This window comes from Corythoichthys intestinalis, chromosome 1, assembly GCF_030265065.1.
Source record: "Corythoichthys intestinalis isolate RoL2023-P3 chromosome 1, ASM3026506v1, whole genome shotgun sequence".
Classification (NCBI taxonomy): Eukaryota; Metazoa; Chordata; class Actinopteri; order Syngnathiformes; family Syngnathidae; genus Corythoichthys; species Corythoichthys intestinalis.
The window spans coordinates 37,321,281-37,348,460 of NC_080395.1; the positions used below are offsets into that span (position 1 = coordinate 37,321,281).

Below are 27,180 nucleotides of genomic sequence, written 5' to 3' on the forward strand. Positions count from 1 at the left end.
ATGTATTGTGTGGTCGTGACTTTAAGCATCTTTTTTTCCTTTGAAATTGCAAAAACCCATTAGTTTAACGCTTTGTGTGGGGTACCTGTAATTCCGACACGGGGTACCCTGAAAGATTGGGTGGAGGAATATCTTTGGTGCCTTTTTCAAAGCCTAAAGGAAAGCTCGCCTAATGCAAGCTATGGATAAGGTTGTCCGGTTAGCAACTGACAACTGACAACTGAATGTCAAGAGTCACCAAGGACACTTATGCTTGCGCAAAGATAAGTTAATGATTGGTTTATAAAAGAAATACTATTTTATAGCATGTAGTACAAAGGTAAACTTAACTATCAATGTCAGTTTGCTCACATTTGACTGCCTACTTATTTACTAGCCTATCACTACACAAACAGAATAAAATATGAATAATCTAAACTGTCAAGACCCCATCACTAAAAGCCACAAACTTTCTATTAAAAAAGGAAAATATACTTACATTGGGTCACGGACGCACACGAAAGAAAGGTCTCCTCACCCAGGTCACGGACGCACACAAAGGAAAGGTCTCCTCACCCACATCCTAGCTTGTGGCTGCGATCAACCCGACTGCACGCCGCTCTCTCACCGTTTGTTTTAAGCATTTATTTACGCTGTATTAATGTTGCACATGTATGTTTATGATGTAAGTTGTTTATTTAGCACCTCCAGATAATATTGAGAATCCAACTGAATGTAAAAGACTGCATATTTATTGCCACAAAGGCTTCGGGAGAAAAATCTGACAGAACAAAGGACAAAACGTTACTAAGTAGCTAACTTTATAGTCAGATACATACTCGGCCTGTGGGGTTTCTCGTTTTTAAAGTTGCGAGTGGTAGCATTTCACCTTGATTATAATAATGTTCTCTCTGTTTAATCCCATGGAAATACCGCTGCACTGCTTACTGCAACCTTCTCTGTCTGCTTCTAGACATTTTAAAAGAAAAAGAAAATATAAATAAAATTATTACATTTAAAAAAAAAAAAAAAAACAGATTTATTGCTAAAATTACGAAAATTATATTCCTTATAAATACTGCATTTTATATGTATACTTCGCATTTTGTTTGATGGTAATCATTAAAGTTGGGGACACTGAAAAAAAACAAGAATTGGAGAAGAAGGTATTCACACAGTGTACTTACTAGCAGCATGCTTAATCTGGTTCTTTTCATTTGAGATGAGTAAATACTAGGGCTGTCAAACGATTAAAATTTTTAATCGAGTTAATTACAGCTTAAAAATTAATTAATCGTAATTAATCACAATTCAAACCATCTATAAAATATGCCATATTTTTCTGTAAATTATTGTTGGAATGGAAAGATAAGACACAAGACGGATATATACATTCAACAAACTGTACATAAGTACTGTATTTGTTTATCATAACAATAAATCAACAAGATGACATTAACATTAATAACATTCTGTTAAAGCGATCCGTGGATAGAAAGACTTGTAGTTCTTAAAAGATAAATGTTAGTACAAGTTAAAGAAATTTTATATTAAAACCCCTCCTAATGTTTTCGTTTTAATAAAGTTTGTAAAATTTTCAATCAAAAAATAAACTAGTAGCTCGCCATTGTTGATGTCAATAATAATTATGGTGCTGGAACCCATAAAATCAGTCGAACCCAAGCGCCAGCAGAGGGCGGCAAAACATCAAAAAACACAAGTAACAAGTGGAAATGACACTTTGCTGTCATTTTAATCTGTTTGAGCGGGGCATGTGCGTTAAATGTGTCAAATATTTTAACGTGAGTAATTTAAAAAATTAATTAACGCCCGTTAACGTGATAATTTTGACAGCCCTAGTGAATACGCGATTTGGCATTCACAAATTTGCCAACTTGCTGATTTTTTAATATTTAATATTTGACAAATGCCCACCTATTTGCTGTTTTTGTGCTCATCCAAAAGTGATGAGTGTTATCCCTCTAATATCACATAAATTGAAACAGTGACCTGCCAAATCAATATCTCATTATTCATTCATAGATTTTCTGAACCGCTCATAGAGACAGACAACCATCCATATGCACACTTACGCACACTTACTACACTTATGGACAATTTGGAGTGTTCAGTCAACCTAACATGCATGTTTTTGAGATTCTGGGAGGGAGCCGGAGTACCCGCAGTCAATTTCTCATTAATATGATATAATTCCGATGCCCTGTATTTGGACAATATGGCCATGCAAAATACTGATGTAATAAAGATTTATTGTTATATTTCGTGAGCCTCCGTTGTGTTTTGAATATTTTCACATCAACAAAAGGGGTTTACAAACGCTGCTATAATACAAGTACGAACAATGAACTCACTTTCTTTAAGTATGCATCCATTTTATTTTAGGAATGCGACTTACAACAACAGTAAAAGCACCAGAAACAAACCATCACATCCACTGTTGACTTCTTCTTTAATCTTGGGCTACCAAAAGAGGTGGAAAAAGGAATACATCTATCCCAGCATGATATTCACATTCCTTATCTAGCACCATTTGAATTGTGTTAAAAACACAAAGGGCATATTAGTGAGCAAAAGACAGATATATGACAGTCACTTTGTCTATTCACACGTTCACCTGTCATTTCGTCGCGTCCATCATTTTGTGTATGAGTCCTTCTTCATTCTTTCTTTCCGTTAATGCTTTTCCTTCTGTCAGTAATATCTGTTGAGGCTCTGTGTGACTGTGCTGATGTCTGGCTGTCCATTCATCCAGATCTCTCTCAGGATCCTTTCCCGCTCCTCTAGCCGCTGGGCCCGATCCAGTTCTGATCTCACAAACACACAAACTTAATGAACACACAATTTTGGTAATCCTGACTGACCTGAAACAGTATCAGTGCAGGCAGTGAATAAAAAACTCAAACACAAGCTGCATTCTAATGCCAGATTAAGGTGGAAACAGGACGAATGTTTTGGTGCATACAAGCAGGCAGGGGTGTCTCAAGAGTGATTTGGTCAAGGATTCAAGGGAATTATTATATAAAATAGCACCATGCATGCACTATGAAATGTGAAAAAAAGTGAATGGAAAATATTAACATAACTTTAGGTTGAAATATTTACGTAAAATGAATGATAACTGCCCTTTTTTCCCCCCTTCTTTTTGTTTGCTTTTAACCATGAATTTAGACTGTTTTAAGTTCATTTCTGTTGAAATTACACATTTATTTACGAGAATTTTCAAATTAAAAGCTCTTGTTCTGTGATGGCTGCCATGTTAGATTTTGTACTCATACACAATAGCCTAACTTCAAACATGCAAATAACATACCTGTCAAGTTGTATGGTTTCGGCGTAATTTGTACAAGTGAGCACTGATTTTCAAATGTGTACGCCGTACGTTCAAAATCTGTACGTTTTAGTGCATTATTTTTTTTTTTCTCTCCGTTCGGATTTTGTCACCGTTTCGGCAACGAGACGTTACTATGCGTTACTACGTTGGTTGAATGACGCGAGAAAAGTCAGAGACACGGAGAGAGAAGAGTGTTTGTTGTGACGCTGTAGCAAACGCGATGTATGTATATGCTAGATGGCTCCAATATTTCCTGACTGTAGCCGACAGCCTACAATCTACGCCTAGATATCACATGCATATAGAACTACATGCGAAATGACAGACTCGGCGGCGTTAGTAAACAGCCGCCATCTTAAAGCAGTTGACTTCTCATAAAATGCTCTGTTGTAGTGAACCTTCCTAACGGACCGAGCGAAGTAGCGAAGTAACTTTTTATCTAAAATACTCCTAAATTGGCAAAATCTTGACTTGAAACTATCTTTAAATGATGAAACAGTTTTAAAACTTTCACATGTCGAAAGTAGACAGAAGGGAACTAATGCAAAAATGGGAGCAATTTCAACAACTTTAACAGTTGATTCACAACATTAAATGACTTCCAAACATAGCAAAGGTTACTATGTTTTACCTTTTTTTTTTTTTTTTTTTTTTTTTATTTAAAAAAAAACATGAAATAACACCAGCTACTTTGCAAAGTAACTAATTACTCTTACATTCAGGTAACTGAGTCACTAACTCACTTTTTGGGAGAATTCATTTGTAACTGTAAATAATTACTTCTTAAAAGCAAGATTAACAACACTGGTCATAATGATGGAGTCTGCAGAATGAAAAGTTTATGCTGTGACGAAAGCGGAGATTTTACTCTGCCAATTTGTTGCCGAACACAATTTGCCTGCAACTATTGCTGATCACTTCTCATAATTAGCAAAAGAAATGTTCCCTGACTCAAAAATTGCATCGATGAGTTAATTTTATCAATTGACCTTATTAATTTATAATTGGACACACTAACGAACTACCTTCAAGTCAAACTGAATTGCGAGCTGAAGTGCCATGAAGTGGCCATCAAAAGACATGATAGAAATTGCCAAAAGTGCTACATACAATTATAACAAAAGTCACTGTTAAATTTTAGTAATCATGACGTAGCTGAAGATATTGATTGTTCTTTGATTGCACCAAGTTATATGTTACAATATTACCAATAAATTAATATTATTTGAAAAATTGAGTTTTATTTTTGTTTCATATTGCACGCTGTATACAACGTTGTAAGATTAGTCACCAATTTGTAAGGGCATACGTCACTATTTGTAAGATTGCCAACGGCCTCGGGTTGACAGGTATGAAATAATCAGGTAATTTTCGGCCAACTACCCATTTTTCGGGCAAAAAACTAGTAATTTAGACATTTCTGCACCCCCCCAAAAATTCATCTTTTATGTATTTTATTGCATGTAACTTTTCAATCTAAAAACGACAAAGGCCAGATAACCGACAAGCCATGTTGAGACAATACTGACATCAGAATTCCACCTAATTAAGTTGTGACTGTATATAGAAAAATGCCAAATTTGCTTTTGTTGAGTAAAATTAAGATGATTCTGCATGCTTTTCTTAAGTATTAAGTTTCTAATCTGAAAACTGAGTGATTTATTAGCTGTTGAAGCCTTATGTCATAATTGCACTAAAAAAAATAAAAAAAAAGTTGCTATTTTGGGCAAAAACCTATATGATATGTTACATATTGCAAATGATCGTGAAAATTTAGGTGATTATCTCTGCATTTGGTGATTTTTGTGCATCTAGCGTAAAACCTGAGAATTTTAAAGCCATTTTAAGTTTTGTTATACTTATGGAAAAAAAAAAATTATCAGGATTTTAATCGGGAACGACTTTGAATTTTTTGATGACGCTGGTCATGAAGACTCATATATGTCTAAGGGAGGTGCCTGTTTTGGTTTTAGGTCGCTATAGGCGTTGGTTTTGAAAATGTTTGAAGTTTTTGAGAAAATAGGCCCCCTATGAAGCAGCCCCACGCCCCATTTCCCGTCAACTGATAGTGAAGTCTATGACAGAATGTAATAAATACCCTCAGCTGATGTAAACATGCCGGCATGAAGCAATGCCCTCTCAAAGCGCCTGCGTCTCCGCGATGACATGTCCGCGTTCTCGTCCCAATCCTCGGATTCGGCGTCCTCGGCCGGCCCGGCGACCTCCGCGGCGACCACGGCCGTGTCGTCGGGGTTGGCCTCGATGTGCCGCTGATGGTGCCGACAGACGTGATGATGGTGGTGGTGGTGACGCCGGTGACGGTGGTGATGACGAGGGTGTTTACTGTTGCCGTAGTGACAATCGGCGCGGCAGTGTATCTGGAAGACGACGGCACAGAGGGTGACAAGGAGACCGACAGACACGCCACCCAGAAACACCAGCGCCGTCCTCTCGGGTCGGTCTGATAGGGAGAAAGTGAGAGGAGAATTCAAACAAATCTAACACAATAGCTTTTTAATGCACTTGTGAGAACATATTGAAAAAGATGGTTAAGTCACAGAAGATGAACAGTTCCTTTAGAGAAGGGTGTGTGCTGTTCCACATGTGCATACCTGTGATGAAGGTGTAGGCTGCCAGTATGTTGCTAAGCAATGCCATCTCCTTGGAGACCACCATCACATCTGTGCTGGTGCTCTCTGTTGTCTGAGTACTCATCACTTTACTAGGAATTGAATCTTCTTAAATCTTGACTCTTCGTCAGCCCTCGCTGGAGTTGTCATGCTCATCTCTTTATAGTAATAACAAATAGAAGAAAAAGTGAATGACTTCAAAACACTTGAACACTGAACACAACTTTAGGGACAATCAAGTGCCTTAACAGAGCACTCATTGAATTGGCTGCCATTGACGGCGCTCGATGACTGGGACGGGTGACTGAACAAATAATGATAAATTGTTAATTGTCTTCATATCTAAATAAATACATATCCAGAGGTGTGAATGTGACTGATAGTAGAATTGAAAATTTGCATTTTTCTCTGAGTTGAACTGTTGATAGAAGACAAATCAACTGACAGGGAATAATGATATCAGCATTCATGTGAATTTCAATACAGTAATCCCTCGTTTTTCACGGTTAATGCCGCCGCGATAAGTGACAAACCGCAAAGTAGCGCACAAAAAAAAAAAAAAAAAAAAAATTCAATGTATTTATTCAGATATAGCATTGGAAAGAAATACATATAAGACATGTTTTTTCACTTTTTTCCCCAAAGTGTAATTTTTAAAAAAAAGTATGTATATATTTTCATAAATGTTTTTCAAGCACGTCGAATGTATGTTACTGTGTGGTGGTCCTAGCCCACACTCCCCTCTACTGGCTTTTATTGTTGTTACACTTTGTTTTATGTGGCATGAATTCAACCTTGGCAGGCTGGGTGTGGCAGACCTGGTAGTGCACCTGCAGCTCATCGCAATCAATACTGCTTTTAAGGAGCGGCCTGGGCAGCAAGCAGGTGCCAGATGATTCTGCCAATCACCTATGGTACATCGGCCAACTACGCCTGTAGTTTTTGACAATCCTTCATAGATCTCTCGACTAATCTTGTTCTTTGCCATCAGGACAACCACCCATCAAGCCCTCGCAGCCACAGCCGCAGCCACAGTCATAGCCATTGTTCAATTAAAAACCCTTCACTCCACTACCGTTTCCTGGTCGCACTTTGGTCTACCTCAACTTTGCCAACTATGCTGTGACATATTATCCACTAAATTATTTTTAAACAAGAACAAAGTAGTCGAAAATGTTTTGGCTTTATTAAATGCTTCATTGAGTGAGTCTACTCAAATCCTATCGAGCTGCGCACTTACACACAATGAGTTGCCACAGCAACTGTTTAACAAGTTAAACGATGATTGACGCATGCGGCGTTTTTAAAGTTTGTGACTCTGGCAAGATCAAACACATTCATCCGTCAATCATCGTTAACTTCAATAAGCAACTCCAGTGCACGAGCACTGCTGAACGAACAAAGAGCAAGGAGAGGGACGGCAGGAGCGAGAGTGAGACTACGCGATCAGCTCGGAACAGCTCATCTTTATTATTATTATTTTTCAAATGAAAAAAAAAGCCGCGATGGACTGAGGGCGTGAAGTTTGAAGTGCAAAGTAGCCAGTGATCATTGTAGTTTGATATGTCCTGAAGCAAGGGCGTAGGTTTGGTCTCAACATTGGTAGGGACGATATAACAGCATAACTTGCATCTACACTTTTGATCGGAAGGGCTACATTTCTCACAAATATGAACCTTGTTGAGAGAAATGGTGGAGGAAATGTTTTATATTCATAAATGTGTCCTCAGTTGATGTTGAAATAATGTTCCTATTGCTTGTTATGATTGACATATTATCTTTTCGCCACAAGATGGCAGAATGGGACTTAATTGTCTAAAGTGCTACATTTATTACTTCTTTGTGTTTGACTTTGATGACTTTGATTTGTGGGATTGCCTGTGAAGACAGCAATGAGAGAGGATGTATCCCCATGTCAGTAGAAATTAAACACGCCAAGTTTTGGCTAGAAGACAACTTATTCTCCGTAAATTCTTCCTACGAATGCAACGTTGAGCTGCAACCACCTCAACAAACCTAATTAAATGACATTCTAAATTAGAGGTGGTAATTACGCCGATCCAGATCGAACAGTCGATCGCAACGCTAGTGTGGGTAGCTCGCGGCATCCCCCACCCACAATTTTTTTTTTAATGTACACAGTTAATTATGACTCTGTTGTGTTGTGTGAACATATGATGTTATGTAGCACCCCTCTCTCTCTAAACGGCTTCTTGCTCATGTTTTTCTAGTTCTATAGTTTTCAGCAGAGTTCACTTCATTTCTCATAGTTTAACATAAACGTTAGAAAACACAAACAGAAGGACACTTCTCTCTAAGCATCTTCCTACTCCCGTTCTGCAGGTTAGCAAGTTCACACAGTTTAATGTTATGCTAACTCTGATGCAGGTCGGACTTTCAGTCGCAAAATTATTCCACATCATTGGCGTCTTTTTAAATTACTTACAGTGGCTGCTGCTGCTGCTGGTCGAAAAAAACTTCTAGTATCCCTCCTCTTCGAAGGAGGCGGCATGTTGTCGACATGTATTTCTGTCGGGGCTGTGTGAGTGTGAGCGTGTGTATGTGTGTCGGGGGTGGGTCAAGTCATCAGCCAATCAAACGTGCGTTTGAGTTGGGAAAAATGGACCGGCACATTCAGCAAGTGAAAAGGGGGTAAGTGTAAGTTTAAACTTAATGAAAATAATTCACTTAATAATGGTAGGGTCAATTCTATCTTTACAAAATATGGGAAGACAATCTAAATGACCTATGTATACAACAATGAATTATATCATGCGTATAAGGTTGCGTAAAAGTTGGTAGGGACAATTGGAGCTAGAGGTGTGCATCGACACTGCCCTCACGATTCGATTCGATTACGATTCGGAAGGCCACGATTCGATTCGATTTGATTCGATTCAGAGGGTCACGATTCGATTCGGTTCGATTCGGCAATGCATTGCGATGCATTAAAGCCTGGGATGCATTAAAATTCTAAAGCAAAGCATATTTTTCGTGAATCATGAGCCAACACAAGCGGACAGACATTAAACAACTTTTTATTGGCTCTTGTGTCACTCCTGGTTGAAGTCAAATGAAAATAGTATACTTTCATATATATATATTTTTTTAAATCAGATCACAGCATTTAATTAGTGCTTTGAATGAGACCAGGGCTTTCTCATTTTTTTTTTTTTTTTACACACAGTAGCAGCCTTTCACACAGTGCAACATCTGAACTCCTGTGCAAAATCAGTAATAACAGTCACTGTATTTTAGTCACAACGACCCATCAATAAAAATATTCAAGTAAATATTAAAGAAAACGACAAAGAAAATATTGTAGTACAGCAGCATCTTTATCGCAATATCAATCCAGGGATCAGTTCAGTTGCAAACAAAACATCAACTAAATTGCAATGTAGAACAAAAGTAAAATGTAGGCCTAGCCTATCTTATATCTATAATATTTCTCGCTCCCTCTTTCTCCGTTTTAGCCATTGTTATGTCCTATCTCTCTGCTCTCTCGATTACAACTGCGCTTGTCTGTGACGTTATTCCAGTGAGGAAGCGGATTTGGGTTCCTCGTCCCCCCTGCATAGAGGTTAGATCTTGTGCCCGAACCCGACCCGACCCGACCCGAAATGTTAAGCATTCACGTTTGGGTGGGTCGGGTCGGGCCGCCACGCCGGACTAATAAATTATTAAAAAAAAAAAAAAAATGCGCAGAGGGCTGTGGCGCAGCCCTCTTTTTCTTCTCCTCCCGTTATTTCGTTGTGTGAATGCTTTTATAATTCTCATAAAAATATGTAGACTATTTAAATATTGAGTAAACTTGTGTTTTTTTCCTGCCAACTGAGAATTCGTTACGAAAGACACTTTTATTTATGCACACAAAGGCAAATGTGATCCTTTTGAATCTTCTCCTCTGTGTGTCTGTAAAACCGTTTTTTAAAAAAAATTTTTATTAAACTTTCCCAGCGTTATTTCGTTGTGTAAATGCTTTTATAAATCTCTTAAAAATATGTAGACTATTTAAATATTGAGTGAACTTGTGTTTTTTTCCTGCCAACTGAGAATTCGTTACGAAAGACACTTTTATTTATGCACACAAAGGCAAATGTGATCCTTTTGAATCTTCTCCTCTGTGTGTCTGTAAAACCGTGTTTTTTTTTTTTTTATTAAACTTTCCCAGCGTTATTTTGTTGAGTAAATGCTTTTATAAATCTCTTAAAAATATGTAGACTATTTAAATATTGAGTAAACTTGCGTTTTTTGTCTGCCAACTGAGAATTTGTTAGGAAAGACACTTTTATTTATGCACACAAAGGCAAATGTGATCCTTTCGAATCTGCTCCTCTGTGTGTCTGCAAAACCGTGTTTTTTTTTTATATTAAACTTTCCCAGCGTTATTTCGTTGTGTAAATGCTTTTATAACTCTTATAAAAATATGTAGACTATTTAAACAGTAAGAAAACTTGAAGAAATGAAAATAAATTGCTGCTGCTGCGTTTTTTTTTCCGCATCACTCTGCTCGGGCATGCAAATCTATAGTTAATTGATCTGGCCGGTCGGTCTTCAATACCAGCGGGCCGTGTCGGGTTGGGCTGGAATTTTTTAGGCCCGATCTAACCTCTATGGGCTTGCTTTGAATGTAAAGTAGCTCTCTCTACAGGTAAACATGAGAATAACAATACAAATGGGGAAACCAAATCCATTGCATCACCGGAATTGCGCAGGGAAGATTTTTGAACATACTTATATATTTTAAAATGTGCTGAATCGATTCAGCATGTTGCCCGCATCAAATCAAATTGTCCCTGTCCCGCATCGGGATGCATCGCCGCATCGATTATTGTTGACACCCTTAATTGGAGCATCCTGAAAAGTTGGTCGTGTCATTTCTCTACCGTCCCTTGGCAAACCTACGCCCTTGTTCTGAAGTCTTCAATGTCAAAAACTTCCCTTTGCATGGTGCTAAAATCGTAAATTGCCAAAGTATTGCTGCTGAGCATTATATCAACAGAATTGGGGATTCAATGATGTGGAAATGATTTATGTTTCCAAAACTACGTAAAAAAATACATATTAATGGACCTTAACCTATAGACATAAAAACCCGTTAATCATTTATTTAAAAACTGATTAATAGAGTTTTTAATTGTTTTAAAGTGGGACTAAAGATGCACTAAATGAAACACACACAAAAAAATACAATGAGGGGAAAAGGTCATCTTAACCGAAAAAGTTATTTGTAATATATTATAATTTATAATATGTCAAAAGTCAAATTGTTATCTATATTTTAGAGGGAAAAAAACTGTAACGTAATAACGATAAAAAAAACCCAACAACAACAAAAACTACATATATTTTTTTTCACAAAAAAGTCATCTTTATTCATTTTCTTTACCTCAATCAAAGCTTTAAAAACGTATTTACAAATTTAACGCATATAAATAGAACTGAAAAGTTCAATAGAACTAACGTTTGCTTGCGCGCATACCACTTGAGGGAGCCCATGTACTACACTTTATGAATCACTGAGTGAGCAACACTATTATTCTGCTCATAATAGCTCCATTGCAGGAACAGGAGTAGAAAGAGATTCTCCCATCCCATAAAAATGTTTTATTGAAGTAGGAAAAATAGAAAAGCAATTAATTGATTCATCAGTGAATGTTCCCCATGAGTTGGTAAACACCAAGTCAAATTATGTTGAAATGTTTTTAAATGCTCATTCACTCAGAGATTTGGAAGAATTCAATTCATTAATAACTAGAAAATGCAATTTTTTGTAAAAAAAAATTGCCCGGGGATGCTTTGCTCTCCCCTGGGTCACTTGCTATTAATTTTGGGCCATTTTCAGGTCACTTCCTGGTAAACCCAATGTCTGCCATTGACGGTGCAATACATCCAATCCAAATAAACAAGCGTTCATTCGCCCCTCCTAGTCAAAATGGATTGGACGTCTTGTGCCATCAATGGCAATGAAAGATTCACAGCCAATCCTCCCAGTTTAAATGAATTGACTGTCCAGTGCTGCTGTGTGTTTGTGTGTATTTTTTGGGTCACTTCCGTTAGAATTTTAGGGTATTTACAGTTCACTTTCTGTTGATTCTGCCCCGCTTCCAACACATTTTGTGGCATTCTGGGGTCACCTCGTGTACATTTCGCATAATTTCCTGCTGATTTTAGGATATTTCTGAGTTACTTCTTGTTTGTTAGTCACTTCCTGTAAATATTGGGGGTCACTTCCTCATACCTGTCAACCCGAGGCCGTTGGCAATCTTACAAAAAGTGACGTACTGTATGCCCTTACAAATTGGTGACTTATCTTACAACGTTGTATATAGCGTGCAATATGAAAGAAAAATAAAACTCAATTTTTTTTAAATAATATGAATTTATTGGTAATATTGTCATATATAACCTGGTGCAATCAAAGAACAATATCGTCAGCTACATCATGATTACTAAAATTTAACACTGACTTTTGTTATAATTGTATGTAGCACTTTTTGGCAATTTCTATCATGTCTTTTGATGGCTGCACTTCATGGCACTTCAGCTCGCAATTCAGTTTGACTTGAAGGTAGTTCGTTAGTGTGTCCAATTATAAATTAAAAAAAGGTCAATTGATAAAATTAACTTACCGATGCAAACTGTCGGGGAACATTTCTTTTGCTAATTATGAGAAGTGATCAGCAATAGTTGCAAGCAAATTGTGTTCGGCAACAAATTGGCAGAATAAAATCTCCGCTTTCGTCAAATTTCATTCTGCAGACTTTATCTTTATGACCAGTGTTGTTAATCTTACTTTTAAAAAGTAATTAATTACAGTTACAAATTACTTCTTCCAAAAAGTAATTGAGTTAGTAACTCTGTTACCTGAATGTAAGAGTAGTTAGTTACTTGGCAAAGTAACTGGTGTTACCTTTCCTGTTTTTTTTCCATTAAAAACAAATAAACAAACAAACAAAAACATACCGGTAGATACCTTTGCTATGGCTGGAAGTCATTTAATGTTGTGAATCAACTGTTAAAGTTGTTAAAATTGCTCCCGTTTTTGCATTAGTTCCCTTCTGTCTACTTTCAACATGTGAACGTTTTAAAACTGTTTCATCATTTAAAGATAGATTCAAGTCAAGATTTTGCAGATTTAGGAGTCTTTTAGATAAAAAGTTACTTAGGTTCGCTAGGAAGGTTTACTACAACAGAGCCTTTCTGAGAAGTGTACTGCTTTAAAATGGCTGCTGTTTACTAAAGCCGCCAAGTCTGTCATTTTGGATGTAGTTCTATATGCATGTGATATCTAGGCGTAGATTGTAGGCTGTCAGCTACAGTCAGGAAATATTGGAGCCACCTCGCCTAGCATCGCGTTTGCAACAGCATCACACTCTTCCCGCTCTTCTCTCTTCGTGTCTCTTGACTTTTCTCGCGTCATTCAACCAACGTAGAAACGCATAATAATGCACATTGTCTCGTTGCCGAAACGGCGACAAAATCCGAACAGAGAAAAAAAACCGTAATGCGCGGAAAACGTACAGATTTCGAACGTACGGCGTACACATTTAAAAATCATTGCTCTCTTGTACAAATTATGCCGAAACCGTACAAATTGACAGGTATGCTTCCTGTTAATATTGGGTAATTATCGGTAATTCGAAATAAATGGTGATGTTTGTGTCAAATTCTAGTGGAACTATGTTTTAGGTAAAACTGTACGCATACAACTTTTGCAGCCCTTGAGTTCCAAAATTGATCGGACAAAAAATGCAGGACGAGATACTGAGATATGGTCATGGACGAAATTACTGGCACCCCTTGGAATTTTTTTCCAGAAAATAAAGCATTTCTCACAGAAATTAATGCGTTTATTTTCAATAAGAATGTGTTTCTTGGATGTGTATTGGAAAAACAGAAAAAAGCTGAACAAAAAAAAAGCCAAAATTGACACAATTTTGGACAAAACTCAAAAATAGGCTGGACAAAACTGTTGGCACCCCCAACTCAATATTTGGTTACACATCCTTTAGAAGCAATAACAGAAAGCAATCGCTTCCTATAACCATCAACAAGTGTTGTGCACCTCTCAGATGGAAGTTTGGACCATTCTTCCTTTGAGACCTGCTCCAGGTCTTTCAGATTTGAAGGGTGCCTTCTTGCAACAGCAATTTTGAGATCTATCAATAGGTGTTCAATGAGATTTAGAGCCAGACTCATCAATGGCCACCTAAGAATTCTCCGGGGCTTTGTCATCAGCCATTTCCTGGTGCTATTTGAGGTATGTTTTGGGTCATTATCCTGTTGGAACACCCGTGACCTCTGACGCAGACCCAGTTTTCTGACACTACATCCCACATTGCAGCCAAAAACATTTTGATAGTCTCCAGATTTCATGACTCCTTGAACACTGTCAAGGTACCCAGTGCCAGAGGCAGCAAAACAACCCCAAACATCATTGAACCCCCATCATGTTTGACTGTAGGCACTGTGTTCTTTTCTTTGTAGGCCTCATTCTTCTTTCTGACACTGGGTGCCTAGACAGTGTGCAAGGAGTCATGAAATCAGGAGACTATCAAAATGTTTTGGGCCGCAATGTAGGGTGTAGTGTCAGAAAACTGGGTCTGCGTCAGAGGTCATAGGTGTTCCAACAGGAAAATGACCCAAAGCATACAGTGTATCACAAAAGTGAGTACACCCCTCACATTTTTAAAGATATTTAAGTATATCTTTTTATGTGACAACACTGTCAAAATGACACTTTGACACAACGAAAAGTAGTCTCTGTGCAGCTTATATAATAGAGTTAATTGATTTTCCCCTCAAAATAGCTCGAAATATAGCCATTAATAGCTAAACATCTGGCAGCAAAAGTGAGTACACCCCTTAGAAATTACGTACATTACTAAATGTCCAAATTGAGTACTGCTTGTCATTTTCCCTCCAAAATGTCATGTGATATGTTACAGGAGTGCTGTCAGCATTGCTGCAGAGATTGAATAGGTGGGGGGTCAGCCTACATCAAATTTGTGTGCATGGCTGTCACCCCAGGAGGAAGCCTCTTCTGAAGACTGTATACAAGAAAGCCCGCAAACAGTTTGCTGAAGCCATGTCAACACAGCACATGGATTACTGGAACCATGTCCTGTGGTCTGATGAGACGGGCGGGAAAATGACAAGCAGTACTCAATTTGGACATTTAGGGATTTACGTAGTTTCTAAGGGGTGTACTCACTTTTGTTTCCAATGGTTTAGATATTAATGGCTATATTTTGAGTTATTTTGAGGGGAAAATAAATTAACTCTATTATGTAAGCTTCACACAGACTACTTTTCATTGTGTCAAAGTGTCATTTTGTCAGTGTTGTCTCATGAAGAGATAAATATCAGCAGAAATGCGAGGGGTGTACTCACTTTTGTGATACACTGTACCTCAAATAGCACCAAGAAATGGTTGGAGACAAAGCGTTGCAGAATTCTGAGATGGCCGTCGATGAAGTCTCATTGAATACTATGGAGAGATCTCAAAATTGCTGTTGCAAGAAGGCACCCTTCAAATCTGGGAGAATTGGAACAGTTCGCAAAAGAAGAGTGGTCCAAAATTCCATCTTGTGCACGAAACTTGTTGATGGTTAAAGGAAGCGATTGCTTTCTGTTAGAAAATGCAACCAAATATTGAGTTAAGGATACCAACAATTTTGTCCAGCCCATTTTTTGAATTCTGTGAAAAATTGTGTACATTTTGGCTTTTCTCTTCAGCTTTTTTGTGTTTTTCCAATGCAAATCCAAAAAAATAAACACATTCATACGAAAAACATATTTAATTGCATTAATGTCTGGAAGAAATTATGTATTTTCTGGAAAAATTCCCGGGGTGCCAATTATTTTGTCCATGACTGTACGTTTGAAATTTGAAAAGTATTTGCCGTTAAAATTGAGTTTTTTGTAAAAAGTCCGTGTTTTGCTGCAATCTTTAAAGGAAGCCATGGTACAAGATTGAAAGAGAGCCTGCATCGTGTGAATTTTTACAGTTTCAAAATTGGAATGGTGAGAACTGATCAAAGTGCACGGGCTGTGCAGCGAGCCAAAAAAGTGGACGGGAAAATACAAAAAAAAGGACATGAATGTGTGTTTTCCTACAAAACAGCCTTGAAACGTACGCCCACATGTTCCCACACACAGTCATAATGATTGCAAGAGTAGTTATAGCCTGCCAAGTTAAATGAAGAGTAAATGTTGAGGCAGTAAACACAGAGCTCTCAATAGAACTGTCTAGACATGTTCACCAGAAGCCCATTCACGGACCTCACTCCCTTCCGGTCCAAGAGCTGTCAAAAAAAAATCTTAAGAAAGATACTGTTGGTGATTGACGATGCCAAAGAAGTATGAATGCAACAATATTGCACTGCAAAACGAGGCAAGAAAAATTATTAAAAATGTCTCATGGTGTGAGCCAGTGCAGTTCTTCATCACTGCATCATCACCTATCACATGACATCACATCATTTTGATGGACTGAAAGGGTAACGGAGACAAACTAACGGCGGCATGCAGAAAAAGAATCCTCGAGGAATTTAAATCATTCCAGCGTTATTACAGCACTATTTTGTGGGGATGCTTCGCAAAGCAAAGCTCCGTGCATTTCATTGTAGGGGAGCTTTGCAGTCTCGGGATATAATATAAATTGTCATAATGTCAGGAGAATAAGGTCGCGGGGGAAAAAAGTGGCATAGTGGAAAAAATATGCATAGTGCAAAAAGTGGATAAAATGTGGGAAATTGGTACTTTGGATTTGTCAAACCCTTGAAAAATTGGAGGCTCTTGTAAATATACTTTTATAATAATTACATTAAAATGTATTTCGCATAAAATAAAAATTGTGGACACAAAATATAAAAAAAATAGCTAGTAGAATCACAGCTATGATGATGAACGGTAAAAATATATTCCTCATGGCTTATTTTTCATTCCATATTAAGTAGAAAGAAAAGAAGAAAAATACATAAATGGTGGACCCAGTTATAAAACTAGAAGAGCACTCAGAGAGCAGACCGCCACCTAAGCAGCCAAATTCAGTTTGGCTGTGTGGCGTTTGACCTCTTGACCCCAAAATTTAATTACCTCTTCTGTTTCACATTAAGACCATATCCTGCAAGTTTGATAATAATCCCTTTATTCGTTCTTGAGTTATCTTGAACACAAACAAACAGATAGATAGACATACTTAACCAAATACATTGTCTCTCTTCCTACTGACAGAGATAACAAATACAGTACCCGCCATGATTATTGGCACCCCTTGTTAAGATGTGTTTTTTAGCTTCTAATAATTTTTTTTTAAAATTCAAATAATATGGGACCTTAATGGAAAAAAAAGAGAAAAATCCAACCTTCAATACAAGTGCATTCATTCAGTGGGGAAAAATCCCACATAAAGAAATAATTATTTGACATCAAATAATGTGTGTCACAATTATTAGCACCCCTTGTGTTAATACTTTGTACAACCCCCTTTTGCCAACAAAACAAGGTCTGGGGACTGAGATGGCCATTGGAGGAGCTTGATTTTGTGTCTGGTGAACCATTTCTGTGTAGATTTGGCCATATGTTTAGGGTCATTGTCTTGCTGAAAGACCCCGTGATGACCAATCTTCAGCTTTCGGGCAGAGGGCAACAGATTTTGATTTAAAATGTCCTGGTATTTCAAAGCATTCATGATGCCATGCACCCTAACAAGGTTCCCAGGGCCTTTGGAAGCGAAACAGCCCCACAGCATCACTGACCCACCCCCATACTTCACAGTGGGTATGAGGTGCTTTTCAACAAACGCATCTTTCGTGGCACGCCAGACCTACTTAGAGTGGCAACAAACACTCTAAGCCATGGCCATCTCAGTCCCCAGACCTTGTTTTGTTGGCAAAAGTGGGTTGTAAAAAGTATTAACACCAGGGTTTCAAATAATTGTGACACACATTATTTGATGTCAAATAATTATTTGTTTATGTGGGATTTTTCCCCACTGGATAAATGTCCCATGTTATTTGAATTTAAAAAAATTATTAGAAGCTAAAAAACACATCTTAATCAGGGGTGCCAATAATTATGGAGGGCACTGTAAATTGCTCCAGAGTGAATGTGCCTATGAGAGCAAAGAGCATGTTTATTCATTATTTCACATGGTATTTTATGCTCCTGAATGAAATGGACCGCTTGGATGTGTGTGGAAGCGATCGTTTTATTTAGTCAATTTTTTTCATCCCGCACCATGAAAATGAGTGACCTACGGCTCCACTCTCGAGTTAAGGACGAATGCCAATGTGATGTCACCCGGGTCAGCATCTCACAATACAGCATTGCTTTATAGCGTGCAGATGGACTGCAGATTCAGATGATTTTACGAATTAATTCGTTAGTTTTTCGCATCATGCCAACCAAATGTGCTGCAGGGTTTTGTTGCTGCACCAGCAAGAGGCGTGTGAGCCTTTTTGGATTTCAAAAAGTTCGCGTTCACCCCGAGATTGGCCAAAACAAGTCCGACAACTGTGGGACCATTGGACTCACGAGGAAGTGAGTAAACATCGTGTCTTGTATTATGTCAAATACTGCGATCATGGCACACGTTTTAATACGGAGGTGGCTTGCATTTTGTGGCTGACGATGCTCGTTGTCCACAGAGAAGGCCACTCGGCCGACGACCGGCGGCCTATCGCACACCCCCCTCGGTCCTCTTCGCGTGCCCGCCGAGAGAGCACTGTACTCAGCTTATGCTCGTGCGGTTCTCTTTGTATGCCCTGCAATACCACACTCGGACTCGGGCAGCTCAGCGCTCCTCCGACGTTGGCCGGTTTGTCCGGCAGTCATTCTCCAGCTGCTTCCCGACAAACGAGCTGTCCTGCCCGCAGCAGGGGAACAACGAGCTGTAACTTGCTCGCCGCCGGGAAAGGGGTTGGGACAAACCTCACTGCCGTGTGATATGGCCAGGGTAGTTTTGTGTGATTTTTCGCTTCGAAAGGTGAAAATAAGACTTGGAAACGCCGCTCGGTTCGGGTTAGCATGTTGGCTAGATGTCACGCCTCCTGGTTTGTTTACGCCCTCTGAAGCCGGGGCAGGGAAATGATAAAAGCTGGACTAACTCCAGTGGCAAAAAATATCGTTCGGGAGCTGCAAGAAGTCGACAGTTTTGACCTTTATGGATTAATTTTGCCATGTCGTACTGAATCATTTTTAATATTTCATATTCCATTTAGCACAAGACTTATTTGTTATAACTACACCATTTTTGTAGCAACTGGGGAAAAATACTTAGATAAAAAGAATATCCTGTGAAATTTTGGAGTAGAGAGATTAAAACAATGATATTTTGCTACTTTCTTCGTAGCATATTCCTCATTCTGAATAATTCCCCGTCAATGGGCGGAATTCTAAATCAGATGAAATTGTGACCCTGCCGACGTCATCCTCCAGCTGGGGACGCAAGAGCGCTATAATGACACGCAGGGGATAAGCGTCAGATTAAAAGACTAATTTCTCCTCATCTGCACTTTGCCATATTGTTGTATAGAGTCGATTCGTTTTAAAAAAATATGATTGTAATTCACATAATAATGCTATTTAAGATTTTTTTTAAGCTGTCACAGGCACTTTAAAGATGCACAATGTAAGATAGTACTGCAACTGGATCCAAATATTAACTCGCACAAAGTGCCCTCACCCTGTGGGTTGCCAGAATACTGCTTCACATTGGAGAACCTGCAGGAAAAGAAATTTAAGTGGCAAGCAACGAGTCCTCTGCAGAAGGTATATGTTATTTTTAATTTTCACGCAAGATGGTTTGCAAGATAATAATTCAAACATTCTAGCAATGACGATAAAAAGAGCCATGATATGAGGTTCAAGTTAGTTTATGTCACCATGACCAAAGCGAGGGAGGGCTACTTTTCTCAATGTATAAGCACACTGGCAAAGAAATACATAATTTGGTGATGCATTGACAGCAGTTCAGGCACCAGTCCAATTTCAGTTACCGACTAAATATATACACGTGTAAGGACTTAACTTTGCCCCGGTCAATGGATCCACATACTAAATAACATAGCATAACCACGCTAAATGAATGCATATCCTTGTTTTGCTTCTCTTGTTGTCTTGACTCCTTTGAGATCCGTAAAGACTTTTTTTTTTTTTTTCCGTTTGAGTGGTAGACATAATTCAGACTATTTGTAAAAGTTGGCGCAACCTTAGTTTACAGAGCTATGGCAACACAAATCAAGACTGGAACCTGGTCCCGTGATTGGCTGATGATGAACACGAAAGCAAAAGGGGGACAAATTTATGAGGCATCGTCTTTTAAAATAAGAAAATCTTCGCTTAACCTTTGAGAGCCGTTTTAAAAAGTATTTCCAAAAAACATGTTTCCCTAAAGACTATTTAAATATTATGGCTATTTTATCAATAATGGAAGAGCAAATCTTACTGTACATTGTGCACCTTTAATACAGCTAAACTGTACGCTCTGGTAAAAGTCCAAACATAATTTGTATCGCCCTTTATTTATTTTATTTTTCCACTATTTTTCCAGTTAAAAAAATATTTATTTTCTTATATCTGAGTTCATTTTGCTTTCACTGTTTTTTTAAAAAAAATTTCATTCAGTAATTATTTCATGTATCAGTACTAGGGCTGCAGCTATCGAATATTTTAGTAGTCGATTAATCGATGGACTAGTTAGTTCGAATAATCGAGTAATCGGATAAGGAACATGAAAAATTAAAATACCTGAGCTGAGCCTCAAACAGTATAAATTCATTTTAAAAAATGAGGATCTATGTAAAACAAAAGAACAATTGGCTAACTTGCATAAAAAAAGTCCACTAGCTCAAATGCTCTAAAATGCTAAAGTTTTTTTTACAGTGCTCTTAACAAATGGTTCAGACACATATTCCCACAAAAAACGGCTAAATATACATATAAACTAAATTATGAATGCATTTAAAAAATTAGTTCAAACAAAAACTTAGCTTACGTTGGTCTTAACAGGGAGCAGTTGGATTCAGCCATGTGGAAAGAGGCAGACCAGAGGGCAGTGTATCCTCCCTAATCAATAAAACTAAATGCAAACACTTTCACAATAAACCATTACAACGCCACTTTAATTAAACAAATACTCGAAGCAACAGAATTTAATTTGAATGTTTTTTCTAATCGAATACTCGAGTTAATCGATTAATCGTTGCAGCTCTAATCACTATACACTATGGAGGAAATTAATGTTTGTATACTGTACATGAAGCAGTATCACTATTTTGGGTGATTATAACGTTGACCAATAAAAATTCATTTTGACATTCTCCATGAATTCTTGTGGGCTGTATATTATGTGTAAAATGCACATCTAAGGCATCCATTATGATTCTAGGCATGTTTATTTGTGCTAATAATGACACATCAGCCCGGCGTCGCACATACACAAAAACATGCGTACATACTGCTGGGATACAAATGACACAAACATGGAGTCCATCCTCCCAGCGACACCAAATTGGCTGGCTGTCGAGGTGGTTTTGGGATGTGGAGTGTGAGCGCTGCGGGACATGGATGCCCTTCTTTCCCCGCTCCCTCGCCCCTCAGAGCCTTTTGCAGCTGAACATTTAGGTTAGTGCTTGTTGGAGCAAAAATTCTACTATTAAAATGATTTATGGAAGTTAAAAGGCCAAAACCTTTTTGTTTGGAAGATTTGAATTCATGTATTAGATGATTGTGAGGCAGTGGGCCAATAGCCAACACATTAACCACTCATTTAACTCATTGGCTATTTGCTCCTCCCTGTCACAATGGATACGAAATCTAGTGCCATGACTGGATGTCCACTATATTGCTATCAGTGGTAGGAAATTAGTTAAATACAATGGAGGGAAAAAAATCAACTTTAGAGTGTTATTGAGACTATAACCAGAATGTACAGTACGTATTTACCTTCGCTAGTTAGTGAAGCCTACAGAACGCGGAGGTTATGTACTCAATTCCATGTCTGTTTGTCTTTATGTTTGGGCTCAAGATAACTCAAGAACGAATAAAGGGATTGTAATTAAACTTGATAAATGTATTTGTAATATGAAAATGGTCAAAGGTCAAAGAGCTCAGTAAAGGAATTTCAAGATAACTTGATAATAGAAGAGAATATTTAACTCAAATTGGTATTGTCGGTGGTAAGAAAAGAGAAAGAGTGATGAAATTTTGGGCATGAGAGTAAAGGTAGGGTACATCTTTTTCAAAATATGGCGGTGTTTTGAATTTGGCTGCTTCCCCTCAGAGTGATGCTCTCGCTGTTGTTATTATTATTTTTTTTGCTAAAAATTTTGTTTTTACTGACATTTTATTGATTTATGATTTTATTTAGTCATTAATTGTATGTAAAAAATTGCTTAGCAATAAAACTAAGAATGAAATCATAATGAGACCTGGCGTCTACATATGCGGGCATGATAGTTTGGGTCATTTAGGCTAGGTTTATACCGCAGGTCTTAATGCGTAAATCCGATTTTTTCGTCTTATTATAACTTGATGGTCTGAATGGGACAGGTCGCACAAAAGTGGACTATTTCAAATCTAATTTATGTCACTTTGTATGTGGTTAAAATCCAATCTGGGCCACATTTTTCCAGAATGTGGCGGCAGTCTGAACTGTCAAGTCCCCTAAATCGGAATTCATGCTGCAATTACGTCAGCAAAGAGCGAGAGAGACAGGGCGCTACATTAGCGATGGAGCTGTAAATCAGCCTTAGCGCCTAGCTTGAACGCAGCTTTTATGGAAAAGGCGAGCTTGATGACACTCATAAAAAGATCAAATGTGGGGAGGGTAAGCCATAGAATCCTCGGTTTTCTTTCTGTGCTCCAAATGACCAATATTTCAGGATTGCTTACACGGCCGGGAGTCGGGGCAAACTGTCCGTATATATGTGCGTCATGCACGCACAGTGCGTGCATGATATCAATCGATAATTTTTTTTAAAAAATAACACTAAACAGGGTTTATTCATAGCTTTTATTTGTGTCCTCTTTTTGGAAATCAAATATGATCACTCTAGAATGATGTAGAGCGAGCATTTGTTTTGATGCTCCTGCGCAGGCAGTCTGAACGGGCACGCCAAAAAAACACATATGACAAAAAATCGGAATTGTGTATTACGACCTGCGGTAGGGACCTAGCCTTATTATACCAAATGCTGATAAATTTGTGATTATACTGTATGACCCCAACATGTGATGTCCATATATGTGGACGGCAAGTCTAATTTTTTCTTTTTTATTATTATTATTTACTTACCCTATAAAGATTTAATTGCTGGCAACAGTGTTAAGACTATAGAGGGTTCTAACTTTTTCCACTTTAGGGACACTTCATTACCTTCACTTAATTTTAGAAAATTATCTTTAATGGTAAATGGAGTTACACTTGCATAGCACATTTCCATCTTTGAGGCACTCAAAGCACTTTGACACCATATCCTCATTCACCTACTGATGATGTAGCAACAGAAGCAACATGGAGTTGAGTGTCTTGCTCAAGGATACTTAGACAAGGTCACCAGGGTGGAGAATCAAACCCGCAACCTCTGTGTTGGGGAAACGACTACTCTACTAGTGATGCATGCCGCCCAATTTGAATGGGGAGTAGTTGGCGGGATTTTGAGCCATTGTTGACGTTATGTCTTTGGCAAACACTTAAAAAATAAAAACTTGTTCTTCCTCTGGCCAAGATGCACACTTCCACCAAGTTTGACAAAAATTTGAGTAATACTCTCCGGATAAAGCTGCATTCCAGTGAATAATAGTTTGATGAGTTGATGACTTTTCCTCGTAATAACACAAGTCAGTTAAAAAAATTTTAACGCTTTTCTTAATATCCATTTTATAGTATTGATGCTAATAACAAAAGTTTTTGTTTGGATTTTTTTTTCTAACAAAATGACATTGTGCACAATCTGAACCGTATTCATATAACACACACGATTAGAAAAAGGGTTTTTTCTCTATTCATTAGTAAAGCGGCTGTGTAAAATATGATATCAATTCAACAATGTACTGTATATTATATTATATATGGCAGAAAACACAAACAAGACTGAAAAAGCAGTTTCTGCTCTTGCACTCCTCTTTAAAAGAAACTGCTGTATTTTAAGCCAAAACAACTGTTGTGTTTGACAGAACAATATGTCTATATGCTGCCATAGCAGATTCATGACGCATTAAGCCAGTACTTCTCAAATAGTGGGGCGCACCCTCCCAGGGGCGCGCAGAGCGATGCCAGGGGTGGCGCGTGTGACCTCGGGGAACATGCTTTTTTTTTTTTTTTTTGGCCGTACTAGAATAAAGTGTACTTGCACATCCACTCAGTGGGTGGCAGTGGCACTCTCATTTTCAAAGTGCGCGCAGTATTTTTGAAGTAAGCAAGAGCACACGGAAGAGACTCATGAAGAGCTGGAGAGCTGTGCGCCGTTTTCGAAAGCCGTTTTCCGGCCGGACTCACGCAGCGACCCACTGTCTTCTTCGGTGTCCGCCCGAGAAGTGCCATTTTCGGCTTGGGATTGTCACGACGACCGCCCTCACCTACGGTTCTCCCTTGGCCGCCGAGAATGCGCTTTTTTTGGGCCGTTTGCCTTTTGGCTTTGACATTTAATACAGTGGTAGATGAGGAAAGACCACTGTTTACTGTGTCTAAAAATGATTATAGCGGACAGCCAAATCAATTAAGACGCCACTTAAAGACATTAGACCCCAATCTCATTGATAAGCCGCTTGGTTGTTTTTCAGCGAAAATGTGTCGAATATTGCCAACAATCGTCCCGCTTTGTCAGTGTTATATCAGTAAACCAGTGAGCACTGTTAGCATGCTCAGTGCAAAATAACCCCACATCATTGCAAACTGGAGGTGATACTGGGAGCAGCGAAAATAAAAACTGTCCTTCTGTCCAAAGCCACTTTTTTTTTTCTTCTTCTTCTATTCAGTTTTGTTTTTTCGGTCCAATTTTTTGGCATATTGTCCTCATGAGTTAATGTTTCTAATCAATTTGAATTTGTTATTATTTACTGATTTTCTTTTTCATTATCAAATGGTCAAAAATGTACCTTGAGTGTATTTTTACAGTTTGGATGTGACTTTTTTTTTTTTTTTTAATTCAGGCAAATTGATGCGCGTTAAGTCTTTTCTGTTCCAAACAAAACAATGTTAATAAAGTTATACTTTATAAGTTCATCTCTGTTATTTTCTCTAATAGAAAAAAAGGATAAAATGTGAGGCAGAGGCGTACTTATAATAGTAATATTACAGACAAATGATACTATTTACAGTGGCGGCAGAGTTTGGGGGGGCGCGAAACAATTATGTCTTCCTTGGGGGGGGCGTAACAGAAAATAATTGAGAAGCACTGCATTAAGCCCTCAAACTATTTTTAATTTGTGCGTTTTACCCAGGAAGCCCCCGTTTACAGACGTCACGCAACCGCTTTTGTTTCAACCCAGCCATAAAACGAAGGTCATTAATTAATATTTATTAGTAAAAATGTATGTAATTTTTAGCTTAGAACCATTAATTGATGTCTAATATTTCTTAAAAAAAAAAAACGACTTTACAAAATTTTTCACTCGCAGATTTTAAAGTTTTAAACAAACTACGTCACAATGAAAAAAAATGGTGTCTGGAAAAAAGTCACTGATATCTACCTCATAACTATCGCTTAATAGTATTTTTTTGTTACTGTCGCATTTTCTTTGATATATTAGATGATAAATAATCGATCCGAACAAAGAAAAATTGAAAAAAAAAAAAAAAGTTTAAAAGGGTAAATATATGAAAAAGAAAATCTCGACCACTCCTTGATGTGTGCGATTTCTGCATCGCGACCATGTTATATTACCATGTTTCACCCATAAAATCCCCCAAAAATCCAGCTTTGGCCGTTCACATCTGTGTCTTGACACTCTGATACATGCTACATGGAGTTTTTGGATCGAAACAAGGAATGTAAGCGATAATATCTCGTTAAAATCATGGCTATCCTCCAGTTAGGGTTTTGCTATTTAATTTTTTTTTTTTAAATGCCCTCCTGTTTAAAAAATTTTCCTCCCCCAGAAAATTGAGATTTTAAGCTTTCCAACGATGTATGACACATGCATATAGGACAATTCTGAAAGTTGGCCAAATTGAGGGTCGCAGAGCGGAACTTCAGGTCACCTGAGTGTTTTCCGCCGTTTATTAGTTCCAACATTCTTGAGCAGTTTGAGCCTTGCTCAAGGGCACCTCCACAGATATTTTCAACATTGGTCCATTCTGGCCCCAAGTCCTAACACAGTGAGCTATGATTGCCATTCCCAAAGGAATAAAAAGCTGCAAAAACAACACTTGGCGCTCATGATTTCCACCCTTGTCTTTGTTAATTAAGTCCGATTAAAATTCTAGCTGACAATTATGCAAAGAGACTTTCCTAGCACTGTCTACAAAGTGATCTTGTTTCTCCGTGCGAGGTTGAAGACACTGTGTGTTTTTTTGTTTGCCGCTCTGCATGCGAAGCTGATGTTAATACAATGTGACACTGGCCTTTCCCTCCTCAGCACCGTTACTCTTTAACATGACCTGCGGAGCACGAGGGAGACAGTGCGCAGACCCAAATAGAAACACAACACAGGAGATGGACGGAATTGGAACGTTGGGGAAGGGGTACAGAATAACGAAGGGTGATGGAAAAGTGATGGAATATCATATTGAACTTATCAACAAAAAGAAAGAAGAAGGATTTCCACTTACATTTCCGTGCGGCATCTCTCAGCTCCTCTCGTCTTCTTATTCGCTTGCGCTTCTGTGCTCTTCTCCTCTTTGTGTTCAACGCCACTCCTCCCCTTTCCTCTTCCCTGTGTGTCCCTCCTGCAAAAAAAAAAAAAAAATGTAGAAGATCTCTTCTGGGCTGCTATCAAAAACAATTAATCCTCATGCCCTTCTTTTTCTGATGCGGATTTGGAATGTTTTCCAAAACGAACTTCCCACCTCTTCAGTGTGAGCTTCACCAGGTCGGTTTGCAGTTTGCGAGGCAGAGGTCAGGCCCTCGGGGTAGAGCTGTGACATGAGAGACCTCGACAGGATAAGCAAATCTCTCTCTCACCCTATCTCCCAAATGTCTGCATCCTTTCCTTCTTTTCTTACATGCATGTGGAGGATATACTATATTATGCTTAAGAGGAGGC

At 38.3% G+C, this 27,180-nt stretch overlaps 1 protein-coding gene across 2 annotated transcripts; it reads right to left on the bottom strand.

Annotated features, from left to right (window-relative positions):
* On the bottom strand, positions 1-27,180 carry eva1a (eva-1 homolog A (C. elegans)). Of its 2 annotated transcripts, XM_057827744.1 has the most exons (5): positions 26,984-27,180; positions 26,747-26,863; positions 5,944-6,119; positions 5,430-5,792; positions 1-2,804 (listed from the first exon to the last, which is right to left on the bottom strand). In XM_057827744.1, exons 3-5 carry the CDS (start codon positions 6,044-6,046, stop codon positions 2,692-2,694), a joined length of 579 nt encoding a protein of 192 aa, XP_057683727.1. In that variant the 5' UTR covers positions 6,047-6,119; positions 26,747-26,863; positions 26,984-27,180; the 3' UTR covers positions 1-2,691. The 2 variants fall into 2 exon arrangements, with proteins under 2 accessions (XP_057683727.1, XP_057683641.1); XM_057827658.1 differs by having other exon boundaries at positions 26,747-27,180.

Excerpts from the sequence above, each read along its gene's own strand:
- eva1a (XM_057827744.1), bottom strand. The coding sequence starts at position 6,046 with ATGAGTACTCAGACAACAGAGAGCACCAGCACAGATGTGATGGTGGTC. Across the intron at positions 5,793-5,943 it reads AGCCTACACCTTCATCACAG|ACCGACCCGAGAGGACGGCG; the intron begins GTATGCACATGT and ends TCTCCCTATCAG. Across the intron at positions 2,805-5,429 it reads CATGTTTACATCAGCTGAGG|AACTGGATCGGGCCCAGCGG; the intron begins GTATTTATTACA and ends TTGTGAGATCAG.